At 41.8% G+C, this 20,758-nt stretch overlaps 1 protein-coding gene across 5 annotated transcripts in view; it reads left to right on the top strand.

The window, feature by feature from the left end:
• Positions 1 to 20,758, top strand: part of PXK (PX domain containing serine/threonine kinase like) — a 274,909-nt gene that overhangs the window by 192,802 nt on the left and 61,349 nt on the right. For all 5 annotated transcript variants that reach the window (XM_053720959.1, XM_053720958.1, XM_053720962.1 and 2 more), the window contains exons 13-14: positions 10,732 to 10,780; positions 11,203 to 11,280. In XM_053720959.1, coding sequence (XP_053576934.1) covers positions 10,732 to 10,780; positions 11,203 to 11,280 — 127 coding nt within the window. The remainder of the gene's footprint in view (positions 1 to 10,731; positions 10,781 to 11,202; positions 11,281 to 20,758) is intronic.

Genomic DNA, 20,758 nt, shown 5'->3' with positions numbered 1-20,758 from the left:
GGGGGAAGTTATACACGACTAACTCTCCCCACGTGTCAGACCCTTTGCCTCCCGCTCAGGGGACGCACGCTAATATGGTGCCAATTACATCAGGGACGCCCATAGCGATTACCTTGCAGGACATGGCTGCAATCATGAATAATACCCTGTCAGAGGTATTATCTAGATTGCCTGAATTAAGAGGCAAGCGCGATAGCTCTGGGGTTAGGAGAGATACAGAGCGCGCAAATGCTGTTAGAGCCATGTCTGATACTGCGTCACAGTATGCAGAACATGAGGACGGAGAGCTTCAGTCTGTGGGTGACATCTCTGACTCAGGGAAACCTGATTCAGAGATTTCTAATTTTAAATTTAAGCTTGAGAACCTCCGTGTATTGCTTGGGGAGTTATTAGCTGCTCTGAATGACTGTAACACAGTTGCAATTCCAGAGAAATTGTGTAGGCTGGATAGATACTATGCGGTGCCGGTGTGTACTGACGTTTTTCCTATACCTAAAAGGCTTACAGAAATTATTAGCAAGGAGTGGGATAGACCCGGTGTGCCCTTTTCCCCACCTCCTATATTTAGAAAAATGTTTCCAATAGACGCCACTACACGGGACTTATGGCAGACGGTCCCTAAGGTGGAGGGAGCAGTTTCTACTTTAGCAAAGCGTACCACTATCCCGGTTGAGGACAGTTGTGCTTTTTCAGATCCAATGGATACAAAATTGGAGGGTTACCTTAAGAAAATGTTTATTCAACAAGGTTTTATTTTACAGCCCCTTGCATGCATTGCGCCTGTCACTGCAGTGGCGGCATTCTGGTTTGAGGCCCTGGTAGAGGCCATCCAGACAGCTCCATTGAAATTATTAACAAGCTTAGAACGCTTAAGCTAGCTAACTCATTTGTTTCTGATGCCATTGTTCATTTGACTAAACTAACGGCTAAGAATTCCGGATTCGCCATCCAGGCGCGTAGGGCACTATGGCTTAAATCCTGGTCAGCTGACGTGACTTCAAAGTCTAAATTACTTAACATTCCTTTCAAGGGGCAGACCTTATTCGGGCCTGGCTTGAAGGAAATTATTGCTGACATTACTGGAGGCAAGGGTCATACCCTTCCTCAGGACAGGGCCAAATCAAAGGCCAAACAGTCTAATTTTCGTGCCTTTCGAAATTTCAAGGCAGGAGCAGCATCAACTTCCTCCGCTTCAAAACAAGAGGGAACTGTTGCTCATTCCAGACAGGCCTGGAAACCTAACCAGTCCTGGAACAAGGGCAAGCAGGCCAGAAAGCCTGCTGCTGCCCCCAAGACAGCATGAAGGAACGGCCCCCTATCAGGAAATGGATCTAGTGGAGATGTTCAGGATCCCTGGGCGTTGGAGATCATATCTCAGGGATATCTTCTGGTCTTCAAAGCTTCTCCTCCACAAGGGAGATTTCATCTTTCAAGGTTATCAGCAAACCAGATAAAGAAAGAGGCATTCCTAAGCTGTGTGCAAGACCTCCTAGTAATGGGAGTGATCCATCCAGTTCCGCGGACGGAACAAGGACAGGGATTTTATTCAAATCTGTTTGTGGTTCCCAAGAAAGAGGGAACCTTCAGACCAATCTTGGATTTAAAGATCTTAAACAAATTCCTCAGAGTTCCATCATTCAAAATGGAAACTATTCAGACCATCCTACCCATGATCCAAGGGGATCAGTACATGACCACAGTGGACTTAAAGGATGCCTACCTTCACATAACGATTCACAAAGATCATCATCGGTTCCTAAGGTTTGCCTTTCTAGACAGGCATTACCAATTTGTAGCTTTTCCCTTCGGGTTGGCCACTGCCCCGAGAATTTTTACAAAGGTTCTGGGCTCACTTCTGGCGGTTCTAAGACCGCGAGGCATAGCGGTGGCTCCGTATCTAGACGACATCCTGATACAGGCATCAAGCTTTCAAATTGCCAAGTCTCATACAGAGATAGTTCTGGCATTTCTGAGGTCGCATGGGTGGAAAGTGAACGTGGAAAGAGTTCTCTATCACCACTCACAAGAGTCTCCTTCCTAGGGACTCTTATAGATTCTGTAGAGATGAAAATTTACCTGACGGAGTCCTTCATTCCATTCCACGCCCGTCAGTGGCTCAGTGCATGGAAGTAATCGGCTTAATGGTAGCGGCAATGGACATAGTGCCATTTGCGCGCCTGCATCTCAGACCGCTGCAATTATGCATGCTAAGTCAGTGGAATGGGGATTACTCAGATTTGTCCCCTCTACTAAATCTGGATCAAGAGACCAGAGATTCTCTTCTCTGGTGGCTTTCTCGGGTCCATCTGTCCAAGGGTATGACCTTTCGCAGGCCAGATTGGACGATTGTAACAACAGATGCCAGCCTTCTAGGTTGGGGCGCAATCTGGAACTCCCTGAAGGCTCAGGGATCGTGGACTCAGGAGGAGAAACTCCTCCCAATAAATATTCTGGAGTCAAGAGCAATATTCAAGGCTCTTCTAGCTTGGCCTCAGTTAGCAACACTGAGATTCATCAGATTTCAGTCGGACAACATCACGACTGTGGCTTACATCAACCATCAAGGGGGAACCAGGAGTTCCCTAGCGATTTTAGAGGTCTCAAAGATAATTCGCTGGGCAGAGTCTCACTCTTGCCACCTGTCAGCGATCCACATCCCAGGCGTAGAGAACTGGGAGGCGGATTTTCTAAGTCGTCAGACTTTTCATCCGGGGGAGTGGGAACTCCATCCGGAGGTGTTTGCTCAACTGGTCCATCTTTGGGGCAAACCAGAACTGGATATCATGGCGTCTCGCCAGAACGCCAAGCTTCCTTGTTACTGATCCAGGTCCAGGGACCCGGGAGCAACGCTGATAGATGGTCTAGCAGCTCCTTGGTTCTTCAACCTGACCTTTGTGTTTCCACCGTTTCCTCTGCTCCCTCGACTGATTGCCAAAATCAAACAGGAGAGAGCATCAGTGATTCTGATAGCGCCTGCGTGGCCACGCAGGAGCTGGTATGCAGACCTAGTGGACATGTCATCTCTTCCACCATGGACTCTGCCTCTGAGGCAGGACCTTCTAATTCAAGGTCCTTTCAATCATCCAAATCTAATTTCTCTGAGACTGACTGCATGGAGATTGAACGCTTGATTCTATCAAGGCGTGGCTTCTCCGAGTCAGTCATTGATACCTTAATACAGGCTCGGAAGCCTGTCACCAGGAAAATCTACCACAAGATATGGCGTAAATATCTTTATTGGTGTGAATCCAAGGTTACTCATGGAGTAAGGTTAGGATTCCTAGGATATTGTCCTTTCTCCAAGAGGGTTTAGACAAAGGCTTATCAGCTAGTTCTTTAAAAGGACAGATCTCTGCTCTGTCTATTCTTTTGCACAAGCGTCTGGCAGAAGTTCCAGACGTCCAGGCATTTTGTCAGGCTTTGGTTAGGATTAAGCCTGTGTTTAAAACTGTTGCTCCCCCGTGGAGCTTAAATTTGGTTCTTAAAGTTCTTCAGGGAGTTCCGTTTGAACCCCTTCATTCCATTGATATTAAACTTTTATCTTGGAAAGTTCTGTTTTTGATGGCTATTTCCTCGGCTTGAAGAGTCTCTGAGTTATCTGCCTTACATTGTGATTCTCCTTATCTGATTTTTCATTCAGACAAGGTAGTTCTGCGTACCAAACCTGGGTTTTTACCTAAGGTGGTTTCTAACAGGAATATCAATCAAGAGATTGTTGTTCCATCATTGTGTCCTAATCCTTCTTCAAAGAAGGAACGTCTTTTGCATAATCTGGACGTAGTCCGTGCCTTGAAGTTTTACTTACAGTCTACTAAAGATTTTCGTCAAACATCTGCCCTGTTTGCCGTTTACTCTGGACAGAGGAGAGGTCAAAAAGCTTCGGCAACCTCTCTCTCCTTTTGGCTTCGGAGCATAATACGCTTAGCCTATGAGACTGCTAGACAGCAGCCCCCTGAAAGGATTACAGCTCATTCTACTACCTGGGCCTTTAAAAATGAGGCCTCGGTTGAACAGATTTGCAAGGCTGCGACTTGGTCTTCGCTTCACACCTTTTCAAAATTTTACAAATTTGACACTTTTGCTTCTTCGGAGGCTGTTTTTGGGAGAAAGGTTCTACAGGCAGTGGTTCCTTCCGTTTAAGTTCCTGCCTTGTCCCTCCCATCATCCGTGTACTTTAGCTTTGGTATTGGTATCCTACAAGTAATGGATGATCCGTGGACTGGATACACTTAACAAGAGAAAACATAATTTATGCTTACCTGCTAAATTTATTTCTCTTGTAGTGTATCCAGTCCACGGCCCGCCCTGTCCTTTTAAGGCAGGTCTAAATTTTAATTAAACTACAGTCACCACTGCACCCTATGGTTTCTCCTTTCTCGTCTTGTTTCGGTCGAATGACTGGATATGGCAGTGAGGGGAGGAGCTATATAGCAGCTCTGCTGTGGGTGATCCTCTTGCAACTTCCTGTTGGGAAGGAGAATATCCCACAAGTAATGGATGATCCGTGGACTGGATACACTACAAGAGAAATAAATTTATCAGGTAAGCATAAATTATGTTTTTTCTGCAAAACTCCTTACCCTATTGGCACCTCTTTTTACATTCTCATGGGATAGTTCTTAAAAGGGACACTCAAGTCAAAATTAAACTTTCAGTATTCAGATAGAGCATGCAATTTTAAACAACTTTCCAATTTACTTCCATTAACAAAATGTGCACAGTCGTTTTATATTTACACTTTTTGAGTCTCCAGCTCCTACTGAACATGTGCAAGAATTCACAGAATAAATGTATATGCATTTGTGATTGGCTGATGGCTGTCACATGGTACATGTATGCATGGTACAGGGGGAGTGGAAATAGACATAACTTTTAAAATTGTCAGAAATAGAAATCTACTACTCATTTAAAGTTAAAGGGACAGTTTACTCAGATATGTTATCCCCTTTAGTTTGTTCCCAATGATCCACTTTACCTGCTGGAGTGTATTAAATTGTTTACAAGAATTTCCATTACCCATATATTGGCATTTGAAATGGTTTATTTAGCCTGTGGTATCTCCACCCATCCTGAAAGTTTTTGGCCTTAGGGCCAAGCTTTAAATAGGCTGTGTTAACACAGCCAGTAGAAGAAATTACACCCCAGTGGGTTATAGAAGAGATAAAGTAATACAATGTTAATTTTACATTGTTCTCTCCAAGTATTAGTGATTGGTTTATGGACAGATATAAGATAAAGAAGCAGGTATATGTACACAATGTGATAAAGTAATGACATCTGATTATACCTACAAGCTCAACCCATTTTATAAGGTTGTGGCTTCAAAACACAAAACCAGCTCATTCATATACACAAATAAGCCTTAAAAAAGCAAATCTCATACATGTTATACTCTGCAGCTGGTAAAAAAAGTAATTGGAAACACATTAAAGTGCCATAAAACAGGTTGAGATCTGTGCATATCCTAAAAGGGCTAATTAATTTAAAATAGTTTGCATAAAAAAATTATTTAAAAATTGCTGGCAAGTATTTTAAAATAATTTTCAAAAATAAGCAAATTGAATTACTTAGCTAAACTGCCTGGAGCAGCTAACGCCACCCCTCTTATCAGCGTTTAGACACAGGAATTGTATTTCAACTGAGTTCACAGCTTCTATTATTATTATTATACTTTATTTATGAAGCGCCAACATATTCAGCAGCGCTGTCCATGGATACAATTCATTTAAATAAAACAATATAAGACTTGTAAGAGACAGGACACAATTTACAAACACATACAGGAGGGATTGAGGGCCCTATTCCCGTGGGAACTTACAATCTAGAAGGGTAGGAGGTTGAGAAACAGGAGGTGAGGACTGCAAGATTGAGAAAGATGTTAATGCAGAGTTAGATGAGGGAAATGTTAGGTAAGTGAAGTTAATTTATTATTGAGTTGGGTGGTAGGCTTCTTTGAACAGAAAAGTCTTCAGGGAGCATTTAAAGGAAGTTTAGGGCAAAGCCTGACAGCACGAGGGAGAGTGTTCAAGAGGGTAGGTGCTGCACAACAGAAATCCTGCAGTCTAGTATGAGAGGAGGTGATGGTCGTGGATGGAAGGAGCAGGTCATTGTTTGATCTAGAGCTGCAACAACTAATCGTCATAATCGATAATAATCGATTATAAAAATAGTTGTCAACGAATCTCATAATCGATTAGTCGGTTTGCAATTAGTTAATCTGTGCACAACACCAGCTGCTTCGCTCCACTGAGCTCCTGCACATAGTATTGTGTTTTATGTTCTTAGCCTAAAGGACGTCTACAGACGTTTACATTTCACTTTTTCAGAACAGTGTAAGTTTACAACTACCCCTGGCTTATGTGCAACCCAGATATAATAGTCATCATTTGGATTGTTTATATTAAGTCAGGTGATTTGGAACTATGCTTTGCATGATATAGTGCTGAGCTTGTTATTTATACCTAGCCCCTAGATCAGTGCTTTCCAAACTGTGTGTCGGGACACACTAGTGTGTCGGCAGCAGTGTGTAGGTGTGTCCCCGCTTCAGCACAATATTTTTTAATTTTTTTATTTTTTTTTATTTTTTTGTTTCTGACTTTCCCCTTGCCTGCTATGCATATCACATGGTTGACACGATTGATACCTAGTGGGTCACAGATCATCTTAACCAATTGGCGCAGCTCAGTGGGAACTGAAACTATTCCCATTGGCGGCTTTGGCGGCACATTGGCTCCTGACTGCACGTGTAGTCTCCTTAATTGGCTTGTGACTGCATGTGTAGTCAGTGAGTGAGACAGCAGTGTGTTTGCTGCGCGGGCAGTAGTCAGTAGGGCTCACGGAGCTCTGAGGGTGGCAGTTTAAACGCTGAGCTGAAGTCAGAGGGTTTTTTGCAGCTAGCTCCCAGTAGTGCATTGCTGTTCCTGCTCTTGATATATGGATAGGAAGTTTAAGCTTAAAAATGATGAAATTCAGGTGTCTTTATCTAATATTCCACCAAATATTCAGAAATTGTGTTCATCCCATCAACCTCATAAATCCCATTAAAATAGTAAGTAGCTATTGGTGTTATTAAACTTTTTTTAATTCTTGCACATACTTACATACTGTTACTTGTAAATACATTGTGTTATTATATAATTTATGTATGTGTCCGTATATTTTAAAACAAGTTAGTTTAACCTCCTTTTTGCTAGTACAACTGAATTAATTACCGTGTCACGAAATGATGTTGGTCTAAAAAGTGTGTCAATAACATGAAAAGTTTGGAAAGCTCTGCCCTAGATTGATGGGAGTTATTTGAATTAATGTGCACTTTTATCAGTTTGCACAATTATTAGCGGATTGCTTGCTATTGCTGATTATATGTACTGTATAAATAAATGTGAAAGGCTTTGTCCTGTTATTGATATATAGTCATTAGCGCTTTTGATTTGTTTTTTATTGATGTTTTATATTTTTAATCAATTGTGAAAATATTTATCAGATTCAAAATGTATAAGTATAAATTTATTTTTAGAGTTGGCTAGATATTTTCCCCTAACCTTCTAGCTGGTTATTTACCATTGCTTATAGATATTCAAGATATTTTATGTTAGAATGAAGTGAGAGGCCCCTTGCCAAAGTGGAAGTTCTACCTCTTTTCAAACTGTTTTTGGTTTTGTTTAATTATAAAACTGTGCTCTGCTGCTTAAAAATTGGACAAACAGTTGTGCTAATGTAAAGTTTTAGTCTGAAGTTTATATTTGTAACACCCAGTATGTGGATTCTATTTAAAATATAGGAAACAATTATTAATTCTTTTTTATCCGATTAGTCGATTAATCGAAAAAATAATAGGGCGATTAATCGATTATGAAAATAATCGTTAGTTGCAGCCCTAGTTGGATCTTAGTGGGCGAGCTGGAGTATACTTGTGTATTAGAGAGGTTAGGTAGAGGGGAGCGGCGTTGGTGAGAGCTTTGTATGTAAGGGTGAGAATTTTTAATTTAATTCTGCTGTGAATGGGGAGCTAATGAAGGGACTCGCAGAGAGATGCAGCAGATACAGAGCAACGGGAAAGGTGGATCAGCCTGGCCGAGGCATTTTGGATGGATTGAAGGGGAGAGAGGCGGGAAAGAGGAAGGCCAGCGAGTAGGTTATTGCAGTAGTCAAGTTGGGAAATAACAAGGGAGTGGATTATTTGCTTTGTGGTGTCAGCGCTCAGAAAAGGGCGAATCTTGGAAATATTACGTTGATGGTTGCTGCAGGATGTAGAAAGCGATTGGATATGGGGGACAAAGGATATATTTGAGTCAAGTTTAACTCCGAGGCAGCGGACTTGGGGCGATAGGGAAATGGTGATGGTGTCAACAGGGATAGAGAAGTCAGAAATCGGCTTAGAGCTTGAGGGGGGGATAAGAAGGAGCTCAGTCTTGGACATGTTAATCTTTAGGTGGTGAGAGGCCATCCAGGAAGAAACACCAGATAAGCAGTCACTGACATGAGAAAGGACAGAAGGAGACAGAGCAGGGGTGGGGAGGTCGATCTGGGTGTCATCAGCATAGAGGTGATATTTGAAGCCATAACTGTTGATAAGTTTACCCAGTGAAGAAGTATAGATGGAGAAGAGTAGAGGACCCAGAAAAGACAGAGGCATAGGAGAGGAGGAGCAAATGACACAGACAAAGACCTGTGAGAAAGATAGGAGTGAATCCAGAAAAGAGCAGTGTCACAGAGGCCAAAAGAGCAAAGGGTCTGTAGGAGGAAGGGGTGGTCAACTGTATCAAAGGCAGCTGAGAGGTCAAGTAAGATGAGTATAGAGTAGTGGCCAATATTTTTAGCAGAGAGAAGATCGTTAGTAACCTTGTTAAGGGCAGTCTCAGTTGAGTGTTTGGGGCGGAATCTAGATTGCAGTAGGTCAAGCAAGAAGTTGGACAGGAAGTGGGTTAGGCGATTGTAAACTAGTTTTTCAAGGAGTTTTGATGTTAGTGGAAGCAGTGATATGGGGCGGTAGCTTTCAGGAGAATTAGGGTCGAGGGATGGGTTTTTGAGTATGGGAGTGACGTTTGCATGTTTGAAAGAAGATGAAACGATAGAGAGAGAGAGAGGTTGAAGATGTGAGTAAGAGCAGGAGTGAGGGTGGAAGACAGGGAGGGTATTAGATGGGAAGGGATAGGGTTGAGCGGGCAGGTAGTGAGGCGAGAGGAAGATAGTAAGGAAGAAACTTAATTCTCAGTGGCTGGATAGAAGAGGCAGAGGGAGTAACTGGGCCTGTTGTTGGAATATTGCAGGTTGGTGATGGGATGTTGCTTCGGATAGTACGTGTTTTGTTTAAAAAGTAGTCTGCCAGGTCTTGAGCACTAAAGACATACGGGGTAGTGGAGCAGGTGGGTAGAGAAGAGAGTTAAAGGTGGAGAAGAGTCGTTTAGGGTTTGAGGAAAGAGTAGATATGAGAGAAGAGAAGTAGGTTTGCTTGGCTAAGTGAAGGGCAGAATTGTATGAACGAAGAATGAACTTATAGTGTATAAAATCAGGTTCAGAGTGAGTTTTCCTTCCGAAACGCTCAGCAGTATGGGAGCATTTTTGCAAATAGCATGCCAGGGCTGTAACTGACGGCATGGTGTTTTGCGCAGCTGGGGAGGGGCAAGTGTGTCTAATGCAGAGGAGAGAGTTTTGTTATAGTGGGCTGTAGCGAGATTAGGGCAGGTTATTGTGGAAGTGTGAGGGAGGAGATTTTGAATGATTTTTGTAAATTGGAGCGGATCCAGAGCATATGTATTTCTACAGGTGTGGGGGCGAGATGGAGAAGTGGATTTAGCTGTTGCATTAATATCATAGGTGACCAGGTGATGGTATGAAATGGGAAAAGGTCGACAGGTGGTGTCAGATATAGAGCAGAGGTAGGAAAATACCAGGTCGATGGAGTGTCCATCACGGTGAGTCAGGAATAGGGTGGATCGTTAGAGACAGAAGGAGGATGTGAGTGAAAGAAGTTTAGAGGCAGCAGGGGCAGATGGTTTGTCAATGGAAATGTTGAAGTCCCCAAGAATTAGGGTTGGTATATTTGAAGAGAGAAAGTGAGGAAGCCAGGCAGCGAGGTTAGTCCAGGAGGGCGATATATGATTGCCACTTTGAGGGAGAGGGGGGAGAACAAGCGAATACAGTGGACTTCAAAGGAGGAGAGAGATGAGATTGGAGTTAGGTACTAATAAGTGCAGGAGGGGGGAGAGCAGGATCCCAACCCCGCCACCACGTTTCTCACCTGGCCTAGGGGTATGGCTAAAGTGAAGACCACCATGTGTGAGAGCAGCAATGGAAACTGTGTCAGGAGGAGATAGCCAGGTTCTCTAGACATGCTCCAGCAAATAATCTCTATTAACTTTTTTACTTTTTTACCAAAAGAACAATAAACATAGATAAAGCCATAAAAGGAATTGTGTGAGGGGAGTTAGAGCTTTACAATTCAGAAACTAAAAAGAAAGGGTTAATGGCGAGGCACTGCAGTATAGATTTGCAGGTAAAGTAATTAAAGTGCATATTATATTATTTTGTCTCTATCCCAACTTGCTTTATGTCCCTTTGAGGGAAAAACAGTTTTATAGTTTACTGTCCCTTTTAAGAGTAAGTGCTATTGCATTGTCTTGTTATCTTCCATTTGTTGATTATGCAAATGTACTGTGTTTACTAGTCCTTTAATTGTATGAATGTGAATTTTACATATTAGATGCTAAAATTCTTATTATTTTTCTTCAGATTATTCAGTGATGTGACACTAATGCATTCAGAAAAACCTCAGTTCAAGGTAAGTGTATCGAACATTGTTACTGCAACATATTTAGTGGTATCTAATTACAATTAATAAACCTCAATAAAAATTATTATAAAATATAAATTGTATGCACACTCAATAAATCATTGTATACCCCATCTGCACTTCCTTCACAGAATATCTGAACTTTCAGTTTACGTGCTGGAGCACAGGAATCTGGGAAAGGATATGCAAATGAGCTACACAATGCCCCACCTTTTTTGCTTCAAATCTCCATTTAAAATACAGACTCCCTCATGTTAGTGCAATGCTGGTCTGGTGAGCTTTTTGGCTTAATAGAAGTTGAAGAGTGCAGATAGGAAATCACATGTGGACAGCGGTTTTGGTCTTATAATCCTCCTATTATTAAAAATATAGCTAAATTAATTACATTCTATTTCTCATGTTTTCTCTAGATTCCTACCAAATTAAAAGAATCACTGAAAACAGCCAAAGAATGTATTGAGAGGAGACTAACGGAAGAACAGAAAATGGTAACGATCTTAGAAATATTATATGATACATGAATGAGCATTTTTTGATCTGACCTAGGACAATGTATGCATGTGAACGTAACTATATATTAAAGGGACATTAAACACTTTGAGATGGTAATATAAAATGATAAATCGTGTGTGTATATATATATATAAATAAAAGCACTGCAATATACGGTACTTTTCCGGTAATTTCATTCTGAAATTGTGAGCTTTTCAGTTGCTGTTAGAAAAGTGCAGAACATTGTTTTATTCTACACAACCATTGGCTGCACACTCTAGTGACCTATTTATAACTGTCCCTGATTGGCCACAGCAGAAAAGGTAATCTAAGTTACAGCATGGCAGCTCCCTTTGTTTTATAGACCCTAAGGGGCCAATTTAACAAGCTGTCAATTGGTCCCAATGCAGCTGTAACACTCTCTTAGTCGCAATGATATATAATAGTTTTGTAGCTCTTGTGTATCAAATACTCTGAAACTATGAGCTGTAACAAAGTGTAGATACAGTGAGCGTTTTAATGAGAGTGAAGAAAACAGAAAGTGAATTTCAGACTCACTGTGTATATCAGCTGAGAGATTCAATTCAGCAGAGGTAATGGGTTAAATCTGGCGAGAGTAACAGGAATGAGATAATAAGAGACAGCCCTGTGTCTCACCTTACATAACTGCCAAACACAAGCAATATGACTGAATAGAAGTCCGTTTTAGGATTTACATACTTCACACACTCGCACAGTAAAATATAATCTGTACAAGTCCCTTGAGAAACTAAATGAACCGCTTAGTTCTGAGGCTAGATAAAGCAAGAGAAGGAACTCGCAGTGAATGTTACCGTCAGTATCAAAAAGGTAACGCAATAGTAAAAGTTCAGTTCAACACAAAACAAGCTTCTTACTCGTATAGATTGAGCTACATTGATGGCAAATGTTAAACGGAGAAAGCGGTGTTAGTTTCTTACCTAGGCTGGGAATGCAAGACGGAGGTTACTCCACTGTGTGAGCGTGACTTACTTCCGGTATGCGGTCTGACGTCTGGTCACTGTTGAAATCCACCGGTGGTGAAATCTGTAATTATGTGAAATCCAAAAATGGATTAGTGAGTCTTTCAATGTCTGCTGTGGAATAAAAGGAGCTGGAGACAAGGAGTAGAGCGTAGATGGCTTGAAAAAAGTAACCTTATTTCTTTAGAAATCCTGTGAGGAATTTATCAAAGTAAGGAGAAGTTTGACAAAAGCTGACAAGCTCGTATTACTTCAATTAACAGGCAGATTGCAGGTGCCGGAAAGGTGCTTAAGTAGGGAAATGATGTAGATGGGAGGTTACCCACTTAAAGGTATATTACATCTCCCCCCCCCCCCCGTTAAGGGAGCACCCCAGGAGAACCGGGATGAGGTTTGAAAGGGTAGCGACGATGAAACCTTCTCAAAAGAACAGGGGCATGTATCTCTGAAGCAGTCTGCCAGGAATTTTCTTCAGGACCGTATCCTTTCCACTTTATGAGATATTCCAATTTTTTTCCTCCTGATTTGGGAGTCCGGGATTTTCTCCACCTCAAACTCTTCTTGATCATCGAGTATAGTAGGAGGTGGTGAGGTAATATGTAATCTCCCGGAATCAGATGTATAAGGTTTAATGAGTGAGACGTGGAATGTGTTATGGATCTTGAACTGATTAGGAAGTTGCAGTCTCACTGCATTAGGGTTTATAATTTTATCAATGGTAAAAGGTCCGATGTACTGATTTGCTAATTTTTTACTAGGTATTTGTAGTCGTAAGTGTTTGGTAGAAAGGAGCACTTGATCTCCTATCTTATACTCAGGTGCGGGTCTACGTCTCTGGTCGTAGTAAAACTTTTGTCTGTCTTTTGCTTCGAGTAAATGAGATTTTATAGTCTGTAATCGGTCTTGAAGGTTATTGAGGTAAGAGGTAGCACTTGGGGAGTTAACTGTTGTGTTAGCTAAAGAGATAGAAATAGGGTGGTAACCATAGGTGGCGAAAAAAGGGGTCATCTTTGTAGAAGAAGATACAGAATTGTTGTAAGAGAATTCAGCCATGGGCAGGTACGAAACCCAGTCATCCTGTAAATGTGTGATGTAGCATCTAAGGTATTGTTCTAACGTCTGGTTAAGACGTGCTGTTTGGCCATTTGATTGGGGGTGAAATGAAGTGGAATATCTACTATCTATTCTTAGCAATTTACAGAGTGATCTCCAAAAGGCGGAGGTGAATTGGGTTCCCCGGTCAGTAATAATGGTAGTTGGTAAGCCATGTAGTCTGACAATAGATCTTATAAAAGCTTTTGCTGTTACCATTGCACTAGGTAAAGTTTTGAGAGGAGTAAAATGAGCAAGTTTGGTCAAGTGATCAACAACTACAAAGATAGTGTTATAGTGTTGTGATTCAGGAAGTTCTACAATGAAGTCCATGGAGATTGTTGTCCATGGTTTATCAGGAACTGGCAAGGACGTTAATAAACCAATAGGTTTTTTGTGTTCACTCTTGTTTCTGGCACAAAGGTCGCAGCCCATAACATATTCTTTTATGGTTTGATCCATTAATGGCCACCAGAAGTAACGTCTGGTCAATTCTGTTGTCTTTTGAATTCCTGTATGTCCAGAGAGTATACTATCATGAGTATGAGAAAGGATAAGTGTTCTTAACTGTTGTGGGATAAATAACTTTCCCTTATGGTAAAATAGACCTGAATCAGTGTCCTTGACACAACTTTGAGGTATATTGTCTTCTTTTTTTAAAATAGAGAGGATCTGAGTCTCAAATTCCGTGAGAACTCCTATGAATTTTTCTTCCGATATAATTGGTCTTAGGTTTGTCGGTTGTTTTTGAGGTTCATACTGTCTAGATAAAGCATCAGCTTTTGTATTAGCGCTTCCTGGTCTGTATGTAATTTGGAAATTAAACCGGTCCATAAAAAGGGCCCACCGGACTTGACGGGATGAAAGCGTCTTGTTGCACTTCAGGTATTCTAAATTTTTATGATCGGTATATACCATAAAAGGTTCAGGTGTTCCCTCTAGCAGATGTCTCCAGTGTTCAAGAGCTCTTTTTATTGCTAATAATTCCTTATCCCCAACAGTATAGTTGTTTTCAGCTGGTAGGAAGGTCTTTGAGTAAAAAGCTATTGGATGGATCTGTTTTGTGATGCCGTTTGGTTGAGACAGCACTGCACCAATACCTGAATTGGAAGCATCTACCTCTAAGATGAAGGTTTGATTATAATCTGGCAATGCTAGAACTGGTGCTGTGGAAAAAAGATTCTTCAACGTTATGAATGCGTTCTGTGTCTCTTCTGTCCATTGAAATCTTCTTTTATTACTAGTTAATTGGGTTAGTGGTCTGGACCCAGTGGAGAAATCCTTAATGAATCTCCGGTAAAAATTCGCAAACCCCAGAAACCTCTGGAGTGTGCGTATAGTTGTGGGTTTAGGCCAATCCATAACAGCATTTATCTTTTGAGGATCCATTTCAATTCTGTTAGGTGATATAATGTAACCCAAAAACTTGATTTCGGATACGTGAAATAAACACTTTTCCAATTTGGCATACAATCTATTCTGTCTTAGTCTTGTTAATACCCAACGGACATGTTTATGGTGTTCTATTAGATTCTTAGAGTATATTAAGATATCGTCCAAATAGATGATTGTACATACATCTATGAGATCATGAAAGATTTCATTCACAAAATGCTGAAATGTTGCCGGAGCATTGCATAATCCGAAAGGCATGACGTTGTATTGGAACAAACCGTATCTGGTGCGGAATGCAGTCTTCCATTCGTCACCCTTTTTTATCCGAATGAGGTTATACGCACCTTTTAGGTCGAGTTTTGTGAAGATTGTGGCTCCGGTTAATCTTTCGAGTAGCTCAGGGATTAAAGGGAGAGGATAACGTTTTTTTATAGTGATTTTGTTTAAGGATCTATAATCTATTATAGGACGTAAAGTCCCATCTTTGTTTTTAACAAAGAACATCCCAGCCGCTGCGGGGGAGGTGGAATGGGAGATAAAACCTTTCCTAAGGTTTTCATCCAGATAAGCTCTCAAGTCTTGTAATTCTTTTTGATTCATGGGGTATATTTTCCCATGAGGTATTTCCGAATCGGGGATTATGTCTATAGGACAATCAAATGTCCTATGTAGTGGTAGATTTTCGGCATCTTTCAAATTGAATACGTCTACCAGATCCTGATAAACTTCTGGAACCCCTTGCTCTAGTGTTGCTATTGTACAGTGTGGGTAACAAGTATTAGTACAATAAGTCGACTTAAGTTTAACCTGTTGGTCTTTCCAATCGATCTCGGGGTTATGGGTTTCCAACCAGGAATACCCTAAGACTATGGAATGTTGGGCTATTGGTAAAATATAAAAAGATAGATATTCAGTGTGTCCCCCTGAAGTGGTTATTAATAAAGGAATGGTGTTATGTGTGATAGGTCCTTTTTGTGTAAATGTGCCATCAATTAACTTTACAAAAACCGGATTTGCTTTACACACCGTGGGAATTTTATTTTTCACAACAAAATCAGTGTCAATGTATATACCCGTCGCCCCTGAGTCTATAAGTCCAACAGTCTGTAGGTTGTGTTGATCCCACTGTAAAGAGAAAGATAAAGTTAGCTGGTGGGTCATGTGGGGGTTATGTGTCTGTTTTATTGAGTGGATCTTACCCTTCTTCTGTTTGGCTAGCAGAGAACATGCACTGACAGAATGTTCCTTATGTGCACAATATAGACACAAGTTTGAGAGTCTCCTCCTAATTTTTTCTTCGGAGGTGAGTGGTCCTCGAATAGTTCCTATCTCCATGGGTGTGGGATGTGCTACAGATTTTTCTTGAGATGTTGGTGCAGGATAACTGCGTCTTGGAGTAGTATCAAAAGCCATTCTCTCAGCCTTCCGCTCTCTCAATCTTCTATCTAGTGTGATACATAACTTGGTGAGCGAGGATAGAGTCTCAGGCATGTCCAGCCGTGATAACTCATCCTTAAGACTTTCTGATAGTCCAAGCCTGAACTGGTTTCTAAGGCTAACCTCGTTCCATAATGAGTCAGAGGCCCACATCTGGAAGTTGGTGATGTACTCCTCGACTGTTCTCTTTCCTTGTTTGAGGGCACGTAGTTTAGATTCAGCAATAATCTGTGTGTTTGTGTCCTCATATAAGGTTGACATGGCAGAAAAAAAATCTTGCAATGAATCCATTATTGGATCATTTGCTTCAAATAGTCTGTTGGCCCATGTCCTGGGTTCCCCTAATAGGTATGAAATGGTGGTACACACCTTTATCCTTTCACAATGATAAGTCCTGGGCCTGAGGGAAAAAAGCAAATTGCAAGCATTCTTAAAATCTCTGAATGTTGCACGTTTGCCTGAAAATGGAGTAGGAGGTTGAATTAGGGGTTCAGGTATTTCCTGCTCTTTGGGAGACAGGTAATCTTTGATGAGTGCTTTTAATGCAGTATTCTCTGCTCTTACTTCACTTAAACCATGCGCCAAATAATCCAATTTCTGGTGTATATTTGTGATCTCATTTTTGATCTCTTGTGGATCCATGGTTAATGAAAATTGTAGGCAGAGCCTGAGGCCTGTTAATTCTGTAACACTCTCTTAGTCGCAATGATATATAATAGTTTTGTAGCTCTTGTGTATCAAATACTCTGTAACTATGAGCTGTAACAAAGTGTAGATACAGTTACCGTCAGTATCAAAAAGGTAACGCAATAGTAAAAGTTCAGTTCAACACAAAACAAGCTTCTTACTCGTATAGATTGAGCTACATTGATGGCAAATGTTAAACGGAGAAAGCGGTCTTAGTTTCTTACCTAGGCTGGGAATGCAAGACGGAGGTTACTCCACTGTGTGAGCGTGACTTACTTCCGGTATGTGGTCTGACGTCCGGTCACTGTTGAAATCCACCGGTGGTGAAATCTGTAATTATGTGAAATCCAAAAATGGATTAGTGAGTCTTTCAATGTCTGCTGTGGAATAAAAGGAGCTGGAGACAAGGAGTAGAGCGTAGATGGCTTGAAAAAAGTAACCGTATTTCTTTAGAAAACCTGTGAGGAATTTATCAAAGTAAGGAGAAGTTTGACAAAAGCTGACAAGCTCGTATTACTTCAATTAACAGGCAGGTTGCAGGTGCCGGAAAGGTGCTTAAGTAGGGAAATGATGTAGATGGGAGGTTACCCACTTAAAGGTATATTACAGCAGCTGTTTCCGTACGATCGGGTTGATTGACACCCCCTGCTAGCGGCAGATTGGCCGCGTATCTGCAGGGGGCGGCATTGCACAAGCAGTTCACCAGAACTGCTTGTGCAATGTTAAATGCCGACAGCATATGCTGTCAGCATATAGCGATGTCTATCGGAACATGATCCGCTGAGCGAATCATGTCGGACAGACACTTGATAAATTGGCCCCTAAAACTTTAGACTTATTTTGTCAACATTTAAACAACTATTGAAACTTTAAAAAATACATCTACTTGTTATTCTTAGACTAATCTTTTCGTTGAATGCATCAATCTATCTAGCATTTATTTAGTGTTTAAGGTCCCTTTAAATGGTAATCCATGTTCTCTTCTGCATGCAGTCTAAATTAAAAAAAAAAGTATGTTTTTTCTATACAGTAATAATTTCCTTTTTTGTATGAGTCACTGTTAGATGTGAGCCCAGTAATGTTGCAAAGACTAGTTAGCAATACAACCGATTGTTTTCCTAGTGAAATGTTGACAGAATATGTAGACCTATAGGCCGCATTCAGAACAAGCACAGTGAGAGAGTGAGACAACATCAAATGTGAATAGCGGGTGAACCAGAAATATGATGGTGTCTCACGGAAGACTAGTTCTCTATGATAAATTGCATCATTTTATTGTTCTTTGTACATTAAATGGCCATTACATACAGTAAAACTGCATAATCTAATTCATAATAATAATACAATGCAAAAGCACAGTTAGAATTTCAAATTAGTAGATATTTTTCTCCGGTCAAATTTCAATATTAGTTAAATTTTCCTTTCTCCTGCGTCATGTGACAGCTATCAGCCAATCACAACATGCATATGTGTATATTCTGTGAATTCTTGCACATGCTCAGTAGGTGCTGTTGCCTCTGAAAGTGTGCATATAAAAAGAAAGATTGTGGACAATTAGATAATGGAAGTGAAATGGAAAGTTGTTTAAAACTGCATTCTCTGTTTGATTCATAAAAGTTTAATTTTGACTTTAGTGTCCCTTTAAAAGTATAAAGGAAAAACATCTATCATGCATAGAAGTCCAAATTGAACCTTCAAAATTCAGAGCATAACATTTGATAAACGTTTCTATTATCAAGTTTACCTCTTAGCGTGATTCAACTTTCTATTGCTCAGTGTGCTTAGAGGAATGTGGCTGCACCTCACTGACGAGGCCCATAGGAGGCCGAAACGATCGTCTGGGGTTGTCATGTTCCTTGTTCAGAGGAGAATTGCCTGGTATTTTGGGGCTGGACTGACCTTACTTGGCGGGATCAGACTGATATACTTCAGGAAAGTTTTCTTCTGTGAAAAGCACACTGGTCTAAAAGAGGCTGCTTCCGGGTGGTAAATCGCCATAGAACAAGCCACTGAGCTGTTGTTCGTTCCTGGTAGAGCGCTTCTCTCTTTGTATGCAAATTATTATGACCCTGGGGAAGTCTCCCTATGGGTGATGGGGGAAACCAGACGTGGACTCCTTGCTCAGTGTGCTTAGAGGAATGTGGCTGCACCTCACTGACGAGGCCCATAGGAGGCCGAAACGATCATCTGGGGTTGTCATGTTCCTTGTTCAGAGGAGAATTGCCTGGTATTTCGGGGCTGGACTGACCTTACTTGGCGGGATCAGACTGATATACTTCAGGAAAGTTTTCTTCTGTGAAAAGCACACTGGTCTAAAAGAGGCTGTATCCGTGTGGTAAATCGCCATAGAACAAGCCACTGAGCTGTTGTTCGTTCCTGGTAGGGCGCTTCTCTCTTTGTATGCAAATTATTATGACCCTGGGGAAGTCTCCCTATGGGTGATGGGGGAAACCAGACGTGGACTCCTTGCTCAGTGTGCTTAGAGGAATGTGGCTGCACCTCACTGACGAGGCCCATAGGAGGCCGAAACGATCGTCTGGGGTTGTCATGTTCCTTGTTCAGAGGAGAATTGCCTGGTATTTCGGGGCTGGACTGACCTTACTTGGCGGGATCAGACTGATATACTTCAGGAAAGTTTTCTTCTGTGAAAAGCACACTGGTCTAAAAGAGGCTGCTTCCGGGTGGTAAATCGCCATAGAACAAGCCACTGAGCTGTTGTTCGTTCCTGGTAGAGCGCTTCTCTCTTTGTATGCAAATTATTATGACCCTGGGGAAGTCTCCCTATGGGTGATGGGGGAAACCAGACGTGGACTCCTTGCTCAGTGTGCTTAGAGGAATGTGGCTGCACCTCACTGACGAGGCCCATAGGAGGCCGAAACGATCGTCTGGGGTTGTCATGTATCTTGTTCAGAGGAGAATTGCCTGGTATTTTGGGGCTGGACTGACCTTACTTGGCGGGATCAGACTGATATACTTCAGGAAAGTTTTCTTCTGTGAAAAGCACACTGGTCTAAAAGAGGCTGCTTCCGGGTGGTAAATCGCCATAGAACAAGCCACTGAGCTGTTGTTCGTTCCTGGTAGAGCGCTTCTCTCTTTGTATGCAAATTATTATGACCCTGGGGAAGTCTCCCTATGGGTGATGGGGGAAACCAGACGTGGACTCCTTGCTCAGTGTGCTTAGAGGAATGTGGCTGCACCTCACTGACGAGGCCCATAGGAGGCCGAAACGATCGTCTGGGGTTGTCATGTTCCTTGTTCAGAGGAGAATTGCCTGGTATTTTGGGGCTGGACTGACCTTACTTGGCGGGATCAGACTGATATACTTCAGGAAAGTTTTCTTCTGTGAAAAGCACACTGGTCTAAAAGAGGCTGCTTCCGGGTGGTAAATCGCCATAGAACAAGCCACTGAGCTGTTGTTCGTTCCTGGTAGAGCGCTTCTCTCTTTGTATGCAAATTATTATGACCCTGGGGAAGTCTCCCTATGGGTGATGGGGGAAACCAGACGTGGACTCCTTGCTCAGTGTGCTTAGAGGAATGTGGCTGCACCTCACTGACGAGGCCCATAGGAGGCCGAAACGATCGTCTGGGGTTGTCATGTTCCTTGTTCAGAGGAGAATTGCCTGGTATTTCGGGGCTGGACTGACCTTACTTGGCGGGATCAGACTGATATACTTCAGGAAAGTTTTCTTCTGTGAAAAGCACACTGGTCTAAAAGAGGCTGCTTCCGGGTGGTAAATCGCCATAGAACAAGCCACTGAGCTGTTGTTCGTTCCTGGTAGAGCGCTTCTCTCTTTGTATGCAAATTATTATGACCCTGGGGAAGTCTCCCTATGGGTGATGGGGGAAACCAGACGTGGACTCC

The sequence above is a fragment of the Bombina bombina genome, chromosome 7, assembly GCF_027579735.1.
Source record: "Bombina bombina isolate aBomBom1 chromosome 7, aBomBom1.pri, whole genome shotgun sequence".
NCBI classification, from domain to species: domain Eukaryota; kingdom Metazoa; phylum Chordata; class Amphibia; order Anura; family Bombinatoridae; genus Bombina; species Bombina bombina.
The sequence above is the reverse complement of the archived record's forward strand: the minus strand, read 5'-3'. Positions and strand labels throughout refer to the sequence as shown.